This window comes from Salmo trutta, chromosome 29, assembly GCF_901001165.1.
Source record: "Salmo trutta chromosome 29, fSalTru1.1, whole genome shotgun sequence".
In the NCBI taxonomy this organism is placed as follows: Eukaryota; Metazoa; Chordata; class Actinopteri; order Salmoniformes; family Salmonidae; genus Salmo; species Salmo trutta.
In genome coordinates, this window is record NC_042985.1 from 18,297,285 (window position 1) to 18,314,689 (window position 17,405).

Below are 17,405 nucleotides of genomic sequence, written 5' to 3' on the forward strand. Positions count from 1 at the left end.
GGCAATGAGTGACAGGCAAAGGATAGGATTCCACTGTATGTTTCTTAGTAATTTTCTTAGAACATAACAGGTTATTTGAACAGGCTGTATGTTTCTCAGTCATATTTTTAGTCCTTGACAGGCTATTGTTGTACTGTACCTGACGTTCTCGTGTCTCTTGACGTAGAGACTGTGGAAGTTGTTGTCTTTGACGAGTCGTTGCTGCTCTTCTTTGTCCTTGCAGTCTTGCAGACGCTCCATGATGGCCAGCTTCATCTTCATGGAGATGTAGACCGGCAGCACAGACTGCAGCAGGTTCTCCTACACAAGCACACACACGTTAGCATCAACACACCACACCCACCCAACCACACACACTGTCCGTTAGACAAAAGGTCATGAACCCAACCCAATATGCTGTCAGAGTGTCTTGCTGATCTGGTAACTCCACTAACAAGGGCCCCATTCATTCAGATTACTGTTAAAAGCTTTATAATCATTGTGCTGCCAGTCTGGTTGTACAGCCAGTCAACAGAAAGATATAACATTGCATTGAGAGCCTCTGGATGGAATAGAGTCAGGTGAGATGGGAATCTAAGAAGTTAATAAGGAGATGTCTCAGGAAATCATTCTTCAATCCCATCATAATTCCTGTTCACCCTTATGATGCAATACTGAGGCACCGGACTACTCTCTTTCCTCTCTGGTTTGGCTGCATCCACAGGGGGGAAGTTGCCCCTAGGTACAGATCTAGGATCAAATCCTAACTTTAACCATTAGTGGAAGAAATGTAAAACTGACCCAAGACCAGTGTCACGGGGTAACTGGTTAGGCCTACATACTCTCCCAGATAGATTACCACCTCCTGGTTCAAATGACTGGAGCAGGTTTTCCAGTAAACCGTAAAGCATGGAAAAACATTCTGCACAAAGTGGCCTTGATTTGGTTCAGTCAGCTCAGCTCTGTGCTGTAATTGATCTGTCAGATTCTATCTGACTGGGTCTAGAGAACAATGGCATAGTGCTCTGTGGGAGGGAGGGAGGGAGGGAGGCGGGGAATACTGTTCACCTCAGCGTTGGGACCCATTTCAAACCCTCCCTTCCCTCTTCTCTTTATTTATGGTGCCTGTGCTCTTTGGCTAACCCCTGTGGCACTGCTCCTTTTTTTGGGCTCAATACAACAGAGTAGAACAGAGGCGGTTCAAATGTTAACAATTATATCATTCCATTCTGTCCTGCTAGGCAACAGAGCAGCCAGCAGCCTCCTCTCTCTCATGGTGTGTGGTGTCACTTCCCAAGCAACTATTATTCCAAATGAAAAGAATGTATGGTTAAAAATCCATTTGAAACAGACACCCGTTTTTACTAACGGAGCACACACAGATATCTACTTAAAAAATCATTCATGAAATTTTATTTGAGGGGGATTTGATCATCGTAATGAAAAATACAAGCTAGAAAACAACAAGGATACTGGTCTTAAATGAAGTAAAAAATGAACCAGTGCTATTATGACAAAAATATTTTAGCCTAACACTATTTATTAACTTTTATTAGTCTTTCATACTTCCTGTATTCAGTTGGGTCAGCCTCTGTTCAGAAAGAGACACCAAAAGTATCTTATTCAACCAGACCAGGATTTCCAGGATTTCTGATACACTGGGAGATCGCCCTTGCCAAATAGGTTTCTAATCTCAAGGGTCTTTCCAACCTCTTAGGGTTAGGGGGCAGTATTTTCACGGCCGGATGAAAAACGTACCCAATTTAAACAGGTTACTACTCTGTCCCAGAAACTAGAATATGCATATTATTAGTAGATTTGGATAGAAAACACTCTGAAGTTTCTAACACTGTTTGAATGGTATCTGTGAGTATAACAGAACTCATATGGCAGGCAAAAACCTGAGAAAAAGTCAAGCAGGAAGTGGGAAGTCTGGTGCTTGTAGTCCTTTCAAGTGATTGCCTTGACTGTATACAGTGACTTAGGGTTCATTTTGCACTTCCTAAAGCTTCCACTAGATGTCAGCAGTCTTTAGAACGGTGTTTGTAGATTCTATGTTGAATTTGAAGGGAATACCAGCTGTGGTAAACTGGTGTCCCATTATAAGGCATGGGCTAAAGTCACGCGCAATGACTTGGGAGCGAGCCGAGTTCATATTCACTCCTAAAGAGAACGGATAGGTCCAGTTGGAATTTTATTCAAGGTATATGATAAAAACAACCTAAAGATTGAGTATATACATCATTTGACATGTTTGTACAAACTGTAGTATAACTTTTTTGACTTTTGTCTGGACTAAGTAAGCACGCGCGTAGTGGATTTGGATAGTGAACCTAACGCGCGAACAAAATTGATTATTTGGAAATAAATCTGAACTTTATCGAACATTTATTGTGGAGCTCTGATGAAGATAATCAAAGGTAAGTGAATATTTATAATGTAATTTCTTAGTTTTATTAACTCTAAGATGGCGGGTTTCTGTTTGCTAGTTATTAATGTCATCTGGGCTGTACTCAGATTATTGCAAATTGTGCTTTCGCCGTGAACCTTTTTTGAAATCTGACAAAGCGATTACATTTAGGAGAAGTGTATCTATAATTCTGTGCATAACACTTCTATATTGATCAATGTTTACGATGAGAATTTACGTACTGTGTGTGCTCATTGTGCTCATTCACCGGATGGTTTGGAGGGAAAACATTTCTCAACATTACGCGCCAATGTAAAATGCTGTTTTTGGATATAAATATGAACTTTATCGAGCAAAACATACATGTATTGTGTAACATAATGTCCTAGGAGTGTCATCTGATGAAGATCGTCAAAGGTTAGTGCTTCATTTAGCTGTGTTTTGGGTTTTTGTGATGCATGTAGTTGCTTGGAAAATGGCTGTGTGGTGTTTCTTGTGAAGTTTATGTCCTAACATAATCTAATTTTATGCTTTCACCGTAAAGCCTTTTTGAAATCGGACAATGTGGTTAGATTAACGAGAAGTTTATCTTTAAAATGGTGTAAAATAGTTGATTGTTTGAGAAAATGGAATTATGAGATTTTAGCTGTTTTAAATTTGGCGCTCTGATTTTCTACTGGCTGTTGTCAAAATCAATCCCGTTAACGGAATGAGAACGGGAAGGGGTCCCATAGAGGTTAAAGGTTAAATAACTAAATCAAGAAGAGAGCAGAGTGTCTGATAAGATTCTCACCTGTTGTCTCTTTTCTATCTCCAGCTTCATGCGGATGCCCAGACATCTGAGTGTATCCTGGAAGGTCTGTCTTAGTGCTCTCTCCATCAGGACCTTATGGAAGGCCCCCACCCCACTGCCACACAGAAACACCACCGCATTGGACAGCAGCTGGGGACAGAGGGACAGACATTACAACCTAGCTGCACAGCATAAGCATTTTATTGTCTGTTTTCAGAGAAATGTGCCTTACGCCTTAAAAACTCCTTACAGGACATCAAAAACAACACTATAGCACACAATCTCGTTGAAACAAACATGACACATGAGTTATTAAAACACACACAGTGATACTTCCTGTTTATAAAAAACTATTTAAAAGCACAACATCGTGAACATACATAACGTTATGCATCACCAGGAGATCACGTAACACATGTATAATTGTTACTAACAGCATAACTAATAACACACCTGATTGGCCAGAAAGGGGCTGGGATCTTGGGTGTTGAAGACAGTGAGGCGTAGAGTGAGGACCATGATGTGAGAGAGTGAGGAGATCACACTGAGCACCACAGCATAGCACATCTGGAAAGGCAGCATGGTGTACACTGTGAAGATGATGAACAGGAAGAAGGGAACCTACAGGAGAAAAGGAGAGAGAGAGAGATAGGTCAGACTGATATGACATGAAACACTGTGTGGGGAAAGAGTCTCGGATTGGCAGCACTATCCAAAGAACAAAAGGTTTTACTGGACAACTGTCACCTCAGTGTACTGGCAAGATATGCTATAACTAGACAAATATAACTTTTTGTGTATATAATATATGTACACTCAGTGGCCAGTTTACTAGGTAGGCCACCCCGTTCACAAAAATGGTTTGTTCCTACAGACAGTGAGTCACGTAGCCATGGCTTGCTATATAAAGCAGACAGACAGGCTTCAAGGCATTCAGTTACTGTTTGATTGAACGTTAGAAAGGGCAAAATAAGTGACCTAAGCAACAGAGCGTGGTATGATCGTCGTTACCCCTTTGCCTCCAGAACAGCCTGAATTCATCAGGGCATGGATTCTACAAGGTATGGCGTTCAAAAGTTGCTCAATTGGTATTAAGGGATTTAACGTGTGCCAGAAAAACATTCCCTATACCATTACACCACTGCCATCAGAATTCACATCAGTTGGCAGTGCTGTAATGGTGTATTTTGCCCATTCTAACGTTCAATCGAACAGTAACTGACTCACTATCTGTAGGAGCGAACCATTTTCATGAACGGGGTGGCCTACCTAATAAACTGGCCACTGAGTGTTTTGTTTGTTATCACATGGAGAAGATTGCGTGCTCTGTGGGGTAGATCTTAAATCAGATACCTTCTTCAGGGAAGGAAACAGAAATTGTGTGAAACGTAATTCTGCAATAATGACCAAAGTAAGGATTTGGCGTAAGCAGCATGAGTCCATGGCCCCATCCTGCCTGGTGTCAACAGTACAGGCTGTTGGTAGTGGTGTAATGGTGTGGCTAATGTTTTCCTGGCACACGTTAGGTCCCTAGATACCAATTGCACAACACGTGAACGCTACACCTTGTAGAATCCATGCCTGAAGAATTCAGGCTGTTCTGGAGGTAAAGGGGGGTCCGACCCGGTACTAGATGGGTGTACCTAATAAACTGGCTAGTGTGAAGATGGAGGAGAAGGGTAAGAGGACAAAGGAAGTGGGTGTCATAGAAATACAACATTATGTTAATCACATTACTTTTATATTAGAATGTATTCCTATATTAGTACATTCACACTGTTTTTCTTAGAGGCAACAGAATAGGGTTCTTTGAACTCTCATGTGTCTGTGTTAACGCTGACAGTAGATTTACCATGGCTTGGTGATAACCTAAAGACTGCATTCCATTCCATGATTAGTGTCTGTGTGCCTGTCTGTCGGTGCCAGGGGGACCCAATCTCCTGTTTACTTATCCCATATGGCAGATGAATACTGGACTCCATCATTCTGAGGGGAGGGCTTAGAATCCTATGTTGCATTAGTATTTCTGTATAAACAAGCAGTAAATGAACTAGAGACAGGTATCTGTTGAATGAGAGCACAATGTACCTTTGTATAATTTCACGTATCTGTTCTTCGTCACAAGGACTCAGGAAGACTATGAAAAGTTGTAAATGAATCCTGTTTATTTGGGCTTTAACTCCACACCATTGGGTGACCATTAACACTCTATTACTGCAGTAATTATTAATAAAGTTGATGGTTTTGAAGAAATCTAAAAGTCTCTCCTTTGATTAGAATAATTACCACGACATGGGCGTCAAACATTTATTTTGAAAGCCAACAGGCTTTGTTGTGCAACCTTTATTTAGAGCGAGAGTGTATACCTGGTCCCAGGGCAGGATGAGGGGTCCGCTGAAGATGAAGGTGAATCCCATGGTGAGGTGAGTGGCCCAGACCACCAGACCCAGCAGTCTCCTCCAGCGCTGGGTCAGGGTCTCTGTACACACCAGCACAAACACAGCCAGGAACACACACAGGCTGCAGCTCACCACGCTGACAAATGCACAGTGCTCCTCCGCACTCTGAAACGGAGAGGGATAACATAATGCACACTGAATCCCAATCATGGAATTTACATTATACTCTACATTGAGATATACACACAGTCATAGACACTGATGCCATATCCATCTACACACAGCCATACAGACACACAATGCTCTACTCCTCTAATGAAAAGACAAGGATTAAAAAACAGGCTATAATATACATACTGTCTGAGGACAGGTTTTGAAGTGTTATATAGATCAGGTACAATGATATGTCTAAACAACATTCACTCAACATCCCTTCAACATCATTCAAGTCCCTTTCTTATGCCTATGTACGGTCTAGTCATGAGAGCGGCCCATATCTAATTCACCATCGTGGCTTATTCAGGCTTATTGCACATCTGTCTCTGCGTCATGTCCTGTTGCTAGAGGCCACAGCATCTTCCTGATTGAATTACACTGAGAGGGAAGAGGAAGGCTCAGATATGGATTTCTGGTGTGTGTGTGTGTGTGTGTGTGTGTGTGTGTGTGTGTGTGTGTGTGTGTGTGTGTGTGTGTGTATACACACTTGCGTCAACTTGCGTGCATGCCAGTTAGCGAGAAAGCGAGCGAGCGAGAGAAAGAGAGAATGGGAAAGAGTTAGATGCCAAGGAGAGCGGGAATGACTGTGTAAAGGTCCCTGAGCAGAAGGCCATCTCGGCATTGTATATTGAGCATGCTGGTTTCCATGGTAGCAGAAGTGAAGGCTTTTACTAGCACATTTAACTACGGCCACACACACTAAAATCAACCTATAGGAGACTTGTTCATTTCCTTTTCTCATTTATTTTCAGATGGAAGGAAGCAGTGAAAGTCTATACAATTAGAGAACAGATTGCTTCTGATCCTCTCCTCTTGAAATCTCATCTGAAAAGCAATGACCCAGGTGGGATCTGCTCAGTCTCAGCCTGCCATAAGTTAATGTTTTCGTTTGTTGGGCATTGAAATTCCCATCAGGTTTTGTTTGTTATCACATGGTGAAGATTGCGTGCTCTGTGGTGTAGATCTTAAATCAGATCACTTCTTTAGGGAAGGAAACAAACCGTGTGAAATGTAATTCTGCAATAATGACCAAAGTAAACCCACAAGAACATACACTCTCTCTAGTGTCCGTTGGTGGGTTAAGTTAACTTATGTAAAATGAGGACCATTCTAAAAGCATCCTCTCTGTGGTCTCTTTGACTCTCTTACACTCTCTGTACTCCGTTAGAATCTAAAGGACTTTATTCACCTAAAAACAACAGGACTCTCAATAGGACCTTTGTTCAATCTGAGCCCAACTATCCTGTTTAAGTACCACTTAGAAATGTATGTTGGAATGCCCTCCTCTCGCTCACTGGTGGGCTCATGGTCTCTAACAGGTAGTCTATCTATCCACAGTGGAGAGGGAAGTTCTACAAGTTGAACACAGTGACTATATCACACTTATCCTCACAGGCCTGTGCACTTAACAATAGGCATTAGCCTACACATGCTAACTAACCTGCCATGAAAACCTTAGTGGTGGGTTTTACGTCATCAAAAGGAACATAACATTCGACATCCCAATTAGGATCTGGCAAAAAATACTTGAATCAGTTATAGAACCCATTGCCCTCTATGGTTGTGAGGTCTGGGGTCCACTCACAAACCAAGAATTGAGATTGCATGCATCATTTTGCAAAAACATCCTCTGTGCACAACATAAAACACCAAATAATGCATGTAGAGCAGAATTCAGACAATATCTGATAATTATCCAAATCCAGAAAAAAGACGTTAAATTCTACAACCACTTAAAAATAAGTGATTCCCAAACCTTCCATAAGAAAGCAATCACCTACAGAGAGATGAACCTAGAGAACAGTCTCCTCAGCAAGCTGGTCCTGGCGTTCTGTTCACAAACACAAACAGACCACACAGAGCCCCAGGACAGCAACACAATTAGACCCAACCAAATCATGAGAAAACAAAAAGACAATTACTTGACACATTGGAAAGAACTACCCCAAAAACTAAGCATACTGGAATGCTATTTGGTTCTAAACAGAGAGTACAGTGGCAGAATACCTGAACACCGTGACTGACCAAAAAGTAAGGAAATCAGCATAGCCTTGCTATTGAGAGAGGCCACCGTAGGCATAGCCTGTCTTCTCTCTCTCAAGTCAGTTATGTGCCCACAAAATGTGGAAACTGAGCTGCACGTCCTTACCTCCTGCCAAATGTATGACCATATTAGAGACACATATTTCCCTCAGATTACACAGACCCACAAAGAATTTGAAAACAAATCCAATTTTGATAAACTCCCATATCTATCACGTGAATACCACAGTGTTCCAACACAGCAGCAATATTTGTGACCTGTTTCCACAAGAAAAGGGCAGTCAGTGAAGCAAACACCATTGTCAATACAAACTACACTGAACAAAACTATGAACACATGTAAAGTGTTGGTCCCATGTTTCATGAGCTGAAATAAAAGATCCCAGAAATGTTCCAGATGCACAAAAAGCGTATTTCTCAAATTTTGTGCACAAATATGTTAACATCCCTGTTTGTGAGCATTTCTCCTTTGCCGAGATAATCCATCCACCTGACAGGTGTGGCATATCAAGAAGATGATTAAAAAGCATGATCATTACACAGGTGCACCTTGTGCTGAGGACAATAAAAGGCCTCTCTAAAATGTGCAGTTTTGTCACAACACAACACTGCAGATGTCTCAAGTTGAGGGAGCGTGCAATTGACATGCTGACTGCACGAATGTCCACCAGAGCTGTTGCCACTGAATTGAATGTAAATTTTGCTACCATAAGCCGCCTCTGTCGTTTTTGAGAATTTGGCAGTACTTCCAACTGGCCTCACAACCAGAGAACACATGTAACCACTCCAGCCCAAGACCTCCACATCCAGCTTCTTCACCTGCGGGATTGTCTGAGACCAGCCACCCGGACAGCTGATAAAACTGTGGGTTTGCACAACTGAAGAATTTCTGCACAAACTGTCAGGAACAGTCTCAGGGAAGCTCATCGGCGTGCTCGTCGTTCTCACCAGGGTCTTGACCTGACTGCAATTCTGCATCACGACCGACTTCAGTGTGCAAATGCTCACCTTCGATGGCCGCTGACACGCTGGAGAAGTGTGCTCTTCATGGATGAATCCCAGTTTCAACTGTACCGGGCAGATGGCAGACAGCGTTGTGTGGGGGAGCGGTTTGCTGATGTCAACATTGTGAACAGAGTACCCCATGGTGACGGTACGGTGGGGTTATGGTATAGGCAGGTATAAGCTACGGACAACAAACCCAATTGCCTTTTATCAAAATACTGTGACGAGATCCTGAGGCCCATTATCGTGCCATTCATCTGCCGCCATCACCTCATGTTTCAGCATGATAATGCACAGTCCCATGTTGCAAGGATCTGTACACAAAGCTGAAAATGTCCCAGTTCTTTCATGGCCTGCATACTCACCAGTCATGTCATCCATTGAGCCTGTTTTGGTTTCTCTGGATTGATGTATGACAGCATGTTCCTGTTCCCGCCAATATCCATCGACTTTGCACAGCCATTGAAGGAGTGGGAAAACATTCCACAGGCCACAATCAACAGCCTGATCAACTCTCATGCAGTGTGAGATGTGTCGCGCTGCATGAGGCTAATGGGGACTGGTTTTCTGATCAACGTCCCTACCCTTTTTAAGGTATCAGTGACCAACAGATGCATATCTCTATTCCCAGTCATGTGAAATCCATAGATTAGGGCCTAATGAATTTATTTCAATTGACTGATTTCCGTATATGAACTGTAACTCAGTAAAATCTTTCAACAAAAATGTAAAAAAAACGCAACATGCAACAATTTCAGTTTATATTGATCTGTCTATTTACTTTCCCTTTCGTACTTCAGCTATTTGCATAGTTACAACACTGTACATAGCCAGCAATATAACATTTGAAATGTTAATTTCAGATGATTTATTTCACTTTTGTTTAATATCTATTCCACTTACTTTGGCAATGTAAACATGTTTCCAATGCCAATAAAGCCCCTTGTTTTCCTTTAGGAGGGAGCAGTAATGAGACCTGATGGTGGACCTAGTTTGGCATCAACACCTGAACGAGAAAAGTACTACAGTGCCTCAGGCCCTGCCAATGTCAACAGCATGAGTGTGTCTCAAATGGCACCCTTTAACTTATACAGTGCACTACTTTTGACCAGAGCCCTTGACAAAAGAAGTGCACAATATTGGAAATAGGGTGCCATTTTAAGATGCAACCACGTCTTCGTTCACTGGCCCTGACTGACTGAAGCCTTGTAAAACAACACATTTCACTGCACCTATCCCGTGTTTGTGAGAATAAGGCACTCACCTGTCAGTTTATTAGGTACACCAACCTGTTCACAAAAATGGATTGCTCCTAAAGACAGTGGCTTGCTTGGATCGCTCCTACGTGGCCATGGCTTACGACTATATACACTACTATATAAAGCAGGCATCGAGGCATTCCGTTGCTGTTCGATTGAAGAAAACTAGTGACCTATGCGACTGAGCGTGGTATGATCGGTGCCAGGCGACCTCCTGGGCTTTTCACGCACGACAGTGTCTAGGGTTTACCAAGAATGGTGCAACAAACAAAAAACATCCAGCCAGTCAGCAGTCCTGTGGGCGAAAACAGCTCGTTGATGAGAGAGGTCGAAGGAGAATGGCAAGAATCATGCAAGCTAACAGGTGGAACACAAACAGGCAAATAATGGCACCCAACTGGCCTCACAACCGTAGACCACGTGTAACCACGCTAACTCAGGACCGCCACATCCGGCTTCTTCACCTGCGGGATCATCAGAGGGGGGAGGGCGGGATGCTGAGGAGTATTTCTGTCGGTAATAAAGCCCTTTTGTGGGTAAAAACGAGTTCTGGTTGGCTGGCCCTGGTTCCCAAGTGGGTGGGCCTGGCTCCCAAATGGGTGGGTCTGTGCCCTCCGAGGCCCACCCTTGGCTGCACCCCGGCCCAGTCATGTGAAATCCATAGATTAGTGTCTAATGAATATATTTCAATTGACTGATTTTCTTATATGATTTGCAACTCAGCAAAATCTTTGAAATTGTTGCATTTATATTTTTTTAATGTACTTCCCCCTCAGCTCAGACCTGCAATAACTCTCATAACACTCCTCTTTTATTACGCTGAGGGAACCTACACCAGAGTTCAAAAGTTTGGGGTCACTTAGAAATGTCCTTGTTTTCCATGAAAACATACATGAAATGAGTTTCAAAATGAATAGGAAATATAGTCAAGACGTTGACATAAATAATTATTTTTAATTGAAATAATTGTCCTTCAAACTGCTTTCGTCAAAGAATCCTCCATTTGCAGCAATTACAGTCTTGCAGACCTTTGGCATTCTAGTTGTCAATTTGTTGAGGTAATCTGAAGATATCTCCCCCCATGCCTCCTGAAGCACCTCCCACAAATTGGATTGGTTGATGGTCACTTCTTACATACCATATGGTCAAGCTGCTCCCACAACAGCTCAATAGGGTTGAGATCCGGTGACTGTGCTGGCCACTCCATTATAGACAGAATACCAGCTGACTGCTTCTTCCCTAAATAGTTCTTACATAGTTTGGAGCTGTGCTTTGGGTCATTGTCCTGTTGTAAGAGGAAATGGACTCCAATTAAGCGCCTTCCACAGGGTATGGCATGGTGTTGCAAAATGGAGTGATAGCCTGCCTTCCTTCTTCATGATCCCGTTTACCCTGTACAAATCTCCCACTTTGCCACCACCAAAGCACCCCAGACCAACACATTGCCCCCACCATGCTTGACAGAAAAGCAAGTATTTTTATCATTATTTTATTAACGAAAACATAAAGATGCTGATGAAGAAATACAGTACTGTACAGCATATGCTTTTACATTTGGATAATAAAGCATTTTGAAGATATATTTATTAGGCTAAAACAAAACAGCATAACGGTCTGGACGACCCTTGCTGTGCCTGGTGAGCAGTTGGTCAAGTTCTGTTGTCAGAAGAGGAATGGAAATGTCAGGGTGAACCAACGACCTGATGAACCTGCCAGGTATGTTGACTCTGCCTGTCGGAGGTGGAGTTCCAGAGCTCACAGGTGTGCCTGGCATCGATTGTGACTCCATCTCGTTCCTCGCCCTCTTCAACACGTCATTCTCCGCCTACGCCGCCTGGCTCTGGAACAATGCATCAGCTGCTGCCCGTATCTCTGCCCTCAGATAATGTTTCTCTTTCTGCTGGTCTGCCTTCAATGACTCGATCTCGGTCTTCAAAGTTAGAATCTGATCCATGTGCATCTTCATCAGATGAGCAGAATGGACCCGCCCTGAGCCCCCATCGATTACAGTGGCCTATGATAGAAACAGTAGATCAATTAAGAATTAAAAGTGACTCCAACACACAAGTGCTGCATACACATTTTAAGAATCTAGCAAAATGAACTGCTTTCTTGGCAACCATGTGTTTTTTCGGTGCGGCCCGTTGTCCAGCCCTTTGACCTCTGATCTCCACGGATGGTTGTCAGCATGGTTGTATGCTCTGCAAAAACATTCATGTTTTTTGTACACAGTATTTTTGATTTCTTAATTTAACCATTATTTAATTATCGATTTTATTACACAGTATGCCTACACATTGATAGGCTACTTTTTTTTTTTTTTAAAGAAAATGCACTGAAACCAAAATACCTTTAGTTTTGGTGATCCTCTCAGCTCCGGCTTATAGTCCTCTCATGGTTACGGTCCTAACCTTGGAACGGGTAGCACCATAGAAAGAATCAGGCTTGATGAAAACTGTCCATTTCGTCTGTTCTCTTTGGTCGCAATGTCATTTTTTGCAGGTAGGGGGATGTTCACACCTACAGTAGCCGGGCCATAAAGAGTCTATTGTCCTGCTAATCAGTCTACAAGTGTTTGAAAACCTGTTTTCAAAATGCCACCAGCTGTCCATCACTACTGCAAATAAAAACACAGCATCTTGTTTACATTCTTTATTGTAACCACAATGTCACAAACAATTTGTATCTACCTTTCCAATTACTTTTAGAGTTTGGGATTGACAAATGTATGCTTTTCATGTCATTTTTTGTTAAATCCAGTTCGGATTTAAGTATAACTTTTGAGTGACGCCTTTAGTGAGAGGTCTAATGCTTTAATATTTAATAATATCTGCCCTCCCAATTCATATCTAAGGGGCATTTTTCACACCATTAGTCGTTACATTGTTTTAGTTTGAACGTGCAGACTGGCACTAAGAACAGTGGGAATGTTTCCCTAGTCAGCACCATTATTAGTGCAATGCCCCTTAAAGTGTTGCTCTGTGCAACCCAGTGGGGCGGGGTGGGGGTCCACCCCCCCTTCCTCCCTTCCCCATGGGCTAGGTCAGTCTTCTGTGCGCGACTCTGCGGCCCATCCCGTGCCCCCTGCCCTCGTGCCTTGAACCTCATGCGCCCACCGCTGTTTCAGTGGATACAGCTGAAGAACTACAAGGCAATCCCATTGTGGGCCACTCGGGAGCCAGGACCAATATATATTGTCCTGCTAATAACAGGGTTAATAAAATATCTGGGAGAATATCCAAAGGGGCATTAATATAATTCTAAATTAATAATACTAATCATTTAATTTGTTTAAAAAAATAACAATATTTTGGAGATGATTTCATTTTCAAATAATGTAAAATTTGTGAGAAAAAAGCCATTCTTGAACATGTTACTAATTTGTAAATAAAGCCAGTTTGTTTTTCATAAACCTACAGTCATCTCATGGGTCTCCCAGTCGAGGTCAGCACAGGTATTAAACCAGCATCTGTAGCAACACAGCTTGCACTGCTATGCAGCATCTTAGACCACTGCGCCACTCAAGCGTTGTACCACATGACCGGTCGGGAGTGGGCTACAGTAAGAGCAAAATAATCCTAACAAAATAAAATAAAAACCTTAGTGTAACAACAGTTTTAGTAAGTTATACTGAAGTCGTGCACAATTATCAGTTTCTATTTAGGTTTATGTCGCCCATTCATTGTCAGTTAGAGACAGTAGGACCCAAAAGCATAATCAGTGCTCTAACTCCCCCTTGAGCTGGTCTGGAGCAATGAAGTAGTGACGCAGGGTACTGTACTAAACCACAAATTACCTCTAAGTCCCGCAGCATAATCACAAAACTTTTAGTGGAGCAACCACTGTGTGTAGATATTCCATTAAAAATCATCAGTTTCCAGCTACAATAGTCATTTACAACATTAACAATGTCTACACTGTATTTCTGATCAATTTGACGTTATTTTAAAATTGACTTTTCTTTCAAAAACAAGGAAGTGACCCCAAACTTTTGAACGGTAGTGTAAGTGCTGCTTTACGTTTTATGCATCAGAGTGATTACTTACTGCTCTACACAGACATATACATGTAACCTAAAATGTCTACTAAAACTCTAGACTAGTGACATATTTACCTGCTACACAAATACAGTGATTACCTGCTTCTTAAACTCTGAAGTCTACACCAATAACATCATCTCTCATGTATTGCTACGCCTTGACTGTTGTTTCGAGGAGACATAAAACAAAGACCTCTAATATATAGGCACAATTATTCAATGTACTACAGAAAAATAACATACTACAATTTTTTATTTAACCTTTATTTAACTAGGCAAGTCAGTTCAGAACAAATTAATATTTACAATGACGGCCTACCGGGGTTAACTGCCTTGTTCAGGGGCAGAACGACAGATTTTTACCTTGTCAGCTCGGGGATTCGAGCCAGCAACCTTTCGGTTACTGGCCCAACGCTCTAACCACTAGGCTACCTGCCGCCACACAATGGTGTCTTTAATGCGCTAATTTCCATATCTCCACCCATTATCTATAAACTCCTCCAGTGAGGACATCACACCCCCTCAAGGGATATTACTAAGTCATTCAAAAAAGCTGTAATTAGCTGGGCTCTGTGTAGCATACTGTCACTTCATACATGGGTAGGTGCACACACACTTCTAGGTCTCGGTAGATGACGTCACTTACACAATGGCCGCTAGCTAGCGATTCCACATCAGCGACACACACACGCACGCACACACGCACTCACCAGGTGCAGGGCGAAGAAGAGGATGATGAGGGCTCCGCAGGACAGCATGGAGAGGCCCAGTAGAAGCACCAGAGGCTGGTACTGGCTGATACAGGAGAACTTCCTGTACAGGGCCTCATGTTTCAGCTCCTGGTCATTTAACAGGTACTTCCCTTTAGCCGGCATGGTGGTGCTGACCTGTTCACTACTAAAACCCTGATAAAAGGTAACGGGCCGAAACACGCTGGTTTTAACAAAGAAGCATTTCTATCAACTTCCACTGTCCTCTAAGAGTTGCTGAATTTCATCTCCACTTTTGTCCACCACTCCTCACACAGGTATGGTAGGCAGGGAATAACGCTGAAAACACCACCCCACAGTGTAGGGCAGGGTAGGAGCCGTCTTATGCTGCGACTGAAACAGACGTGTGTGTGTGTGTGTGTGTGTGTGTGTGTGTCTACAGATCCACACATCCAGGTGGGCAGGTTTGCTGAGGCCTTCTAGCTCATACTACTCAAGTGCAGTTGTCGATGTTATCTCTCATGGGCATTTTTAATATGTTCCTCTCTTCTTTCACTCACAGGTTTTGAACTTTCTCTCGCTCGCTTTTCTTTCACTCTCTTTCTCCCTCTTTTATCTCCCGTTCTGCATTGGCAGGCAGACCCAGTTCATCCTTGCCAGCTACTGTGTTCCATTCTTCAGTGGGGTTGAGTAATGATCCCAGTGCTGAGAGAAGAGACCGGAGGAGGAGGAGGAGAGTCTAAGGAAAGAGGAGAGGAGGAGAAAGAGGGTGGAGCCTGGGAGGGCGGAGGAAGAAAGAGGGGTCGTCAAGGATTCCTCCAGGATTCAGGATTCTGTCCCATCAGTGCTGAGCGGGCAGAGAGAGGGGCCCAATGTAGCTCCACCCACTGGAGCTGGCACAGTCAGAGGCCTGGGGAGGAGACAACAGAGACAGACTGGGTGAAATTACTGGAACCACTGATCAAGACAGAAGTAGAATGAAATAGCAATCCACAACACTTGAGGGGCATGGCTCTTCAAAGCACTTTCTCTTGTTGACATGTCAGAAAATGTTGATGCACTCACTAACCTTGTTATGTTTCAATAAACAGATTACATTTTTATCTGGCATTGAGAATAAAAAAAACAAGTTTAGCAATATGATTTTAAACTACATTACTGTCTGCCAAACTGTACACAGTTAGAGTACAGTACAGAGAGTCCCTTCATATGACAAAGACAGACTGTTGTTTAGCCAAGTGTGTAAATATTTATCACAAGTGAGTGAATCTTCAATCCTCATTCAACCAAAGCCCTGCAGTTGTTCCCACGATCAAGAAAGCCTGGTTTGTCTGTATTCAGTCCCAGCCCCAGTCCTCAGTCTCTGTCCCGGCTTGGCCACAGCTCCATGGAGAACTGCCATGATGACACCTAGCCCTTCTAATGAATTAGCTCTCCATGGAGCGCTTTACTTGAGAATACGCCATCGGGGGAAGAACTCTTGCATCATGAAACACCACACTGGTCTCGACTTCATTTACTTATATCTTATTAATTTTACTCTGACAAAACACATTCAGCATTGTGGAGTTTAAATGCTAGCCAAGAGTCAGTCTATGTCTGCCAAGAATTTTACCTTAGCAATCCATTATTCACAAGAGTTTAAGGAGATTGTCATTCATCGCTTTAATACGTAACACATTTAAAAGATGGACAAAAATAACTGGTCCACTGAAAGAAGCATATTTTTAATCTCCGGCACTGGGGTATGTCCAAACCGTTCTTCTTTACGTGAAACTGCAGTCTTGCTCATGATTAAGGACATGAATGCAGCCCCTTAGAAGTTACATTAAATATCAATAAATCAAGGTGTATTAACCTGTAGGAAAATAAACCAGGTCTATGTTTTGTTAGGATCTATTGGCTGGGCAGAGTATGTACTTTGCTCCTGTCTCAATTAGCACAGAGCAGAGGCCACTAAAGACAGTCAGTATATGAGGAGTCTGATTCCCCTTAGTTGGTCTGCCCTCGCTGGCTGGCTCCCTGTCACACAGGAAGTTTGCTCAGTGAATCAGAGGCTACGTGGTATTTACAAATCTAAGGCTGAATGAAAAATACATTTGGGAGACTCTCGTCTCAAGCACACAGTAGGAAGTACTAGGCATCCTTATCTGGTTGGTTTAAAGAGGGCCCAGCGGCTGGTCTTTGTCTCACCTGATAATAAAATCACAGAACACAACAGCACAGCTACAATATGGGCGTGACCGTAAACCATTGGGCTCAGAGACTGATTATGATATCACTTCTCATTTTGTCATTTCGTAGAAGGGATTACATTCTTGGCTTCATAAACAGGCTGGTGTGTTTGGGAGGCGCTAGATGTTGCTGGGTTGAAACAATATGAAATTAAGCTTGCATAAAGTTAGTTAATATAAACCTCATCTCAGCAGTTGCTAATAGTCCTAACTCCCGGACCTGTCCTAACAGCACAAAGCATTGTTGCCTGTTTGTCTTTTAGCATGGCAACTGCCATAAAATAACAAAGGCTGATGAGATTATGTACCTAAAGACCA

The 17,405-nt window shown here is 42.7% G+C and overlaps 1 protein-coding gene and 1 long non-coding RNA gene across 2 annotated transcripts in view; both read right to left on the reverse strand.

The window, feature by feature from the left end:
* LOC115167552 (adenylate cyclase type 2) overlaps positions 1 to 17,405 on the reverse strand; it is a 75,501-nt gene that overhangs the window by 19,389 nt on the left and 38,707 nt on the right. The window contains exons 2-6 of the mRNA XM_029722113.1: positions 14,854 to 15,763; positions 5,549 to 5,746; positions 3,636 to 3,803; positions 3,183 to 3,332; positions 140 to 300 (exon numbers count right to left, since the gene is read on the reverse strand). Coding sequence (XP_029577973.1) covers positions 140 to 300; positions 3,183 to 3,332; positions 3,636 to 3,803; positions 5,549 to 5,746; positions 14,854 to 15,018 — 842 coding nt within the window. The 5' untranslated portion in view covers positions 15,019 to 15,763. The remainder of the gene's footprint in view (positions 1 to 139; positions 301 to 3,182; positions 3,333 to 3,635; positions 3,804 to 5,548; positions 5,747 to 14,853; positions 15,764 to 17,405) is intronic.
* Positions 12,238 to 12,682, reverse strand: LOC115167034 (uncharacterized). The gene is made up of 2 exons (XR_003870428.1): positions 12,455 to 12,682; positions 12,238 to 12,305 (listed from the first exon to the last, which is right to left on the reverse strand). It is a non-coding gene; the product is annotated as an uncharacterized LOC115167034 (long non-coding RNA).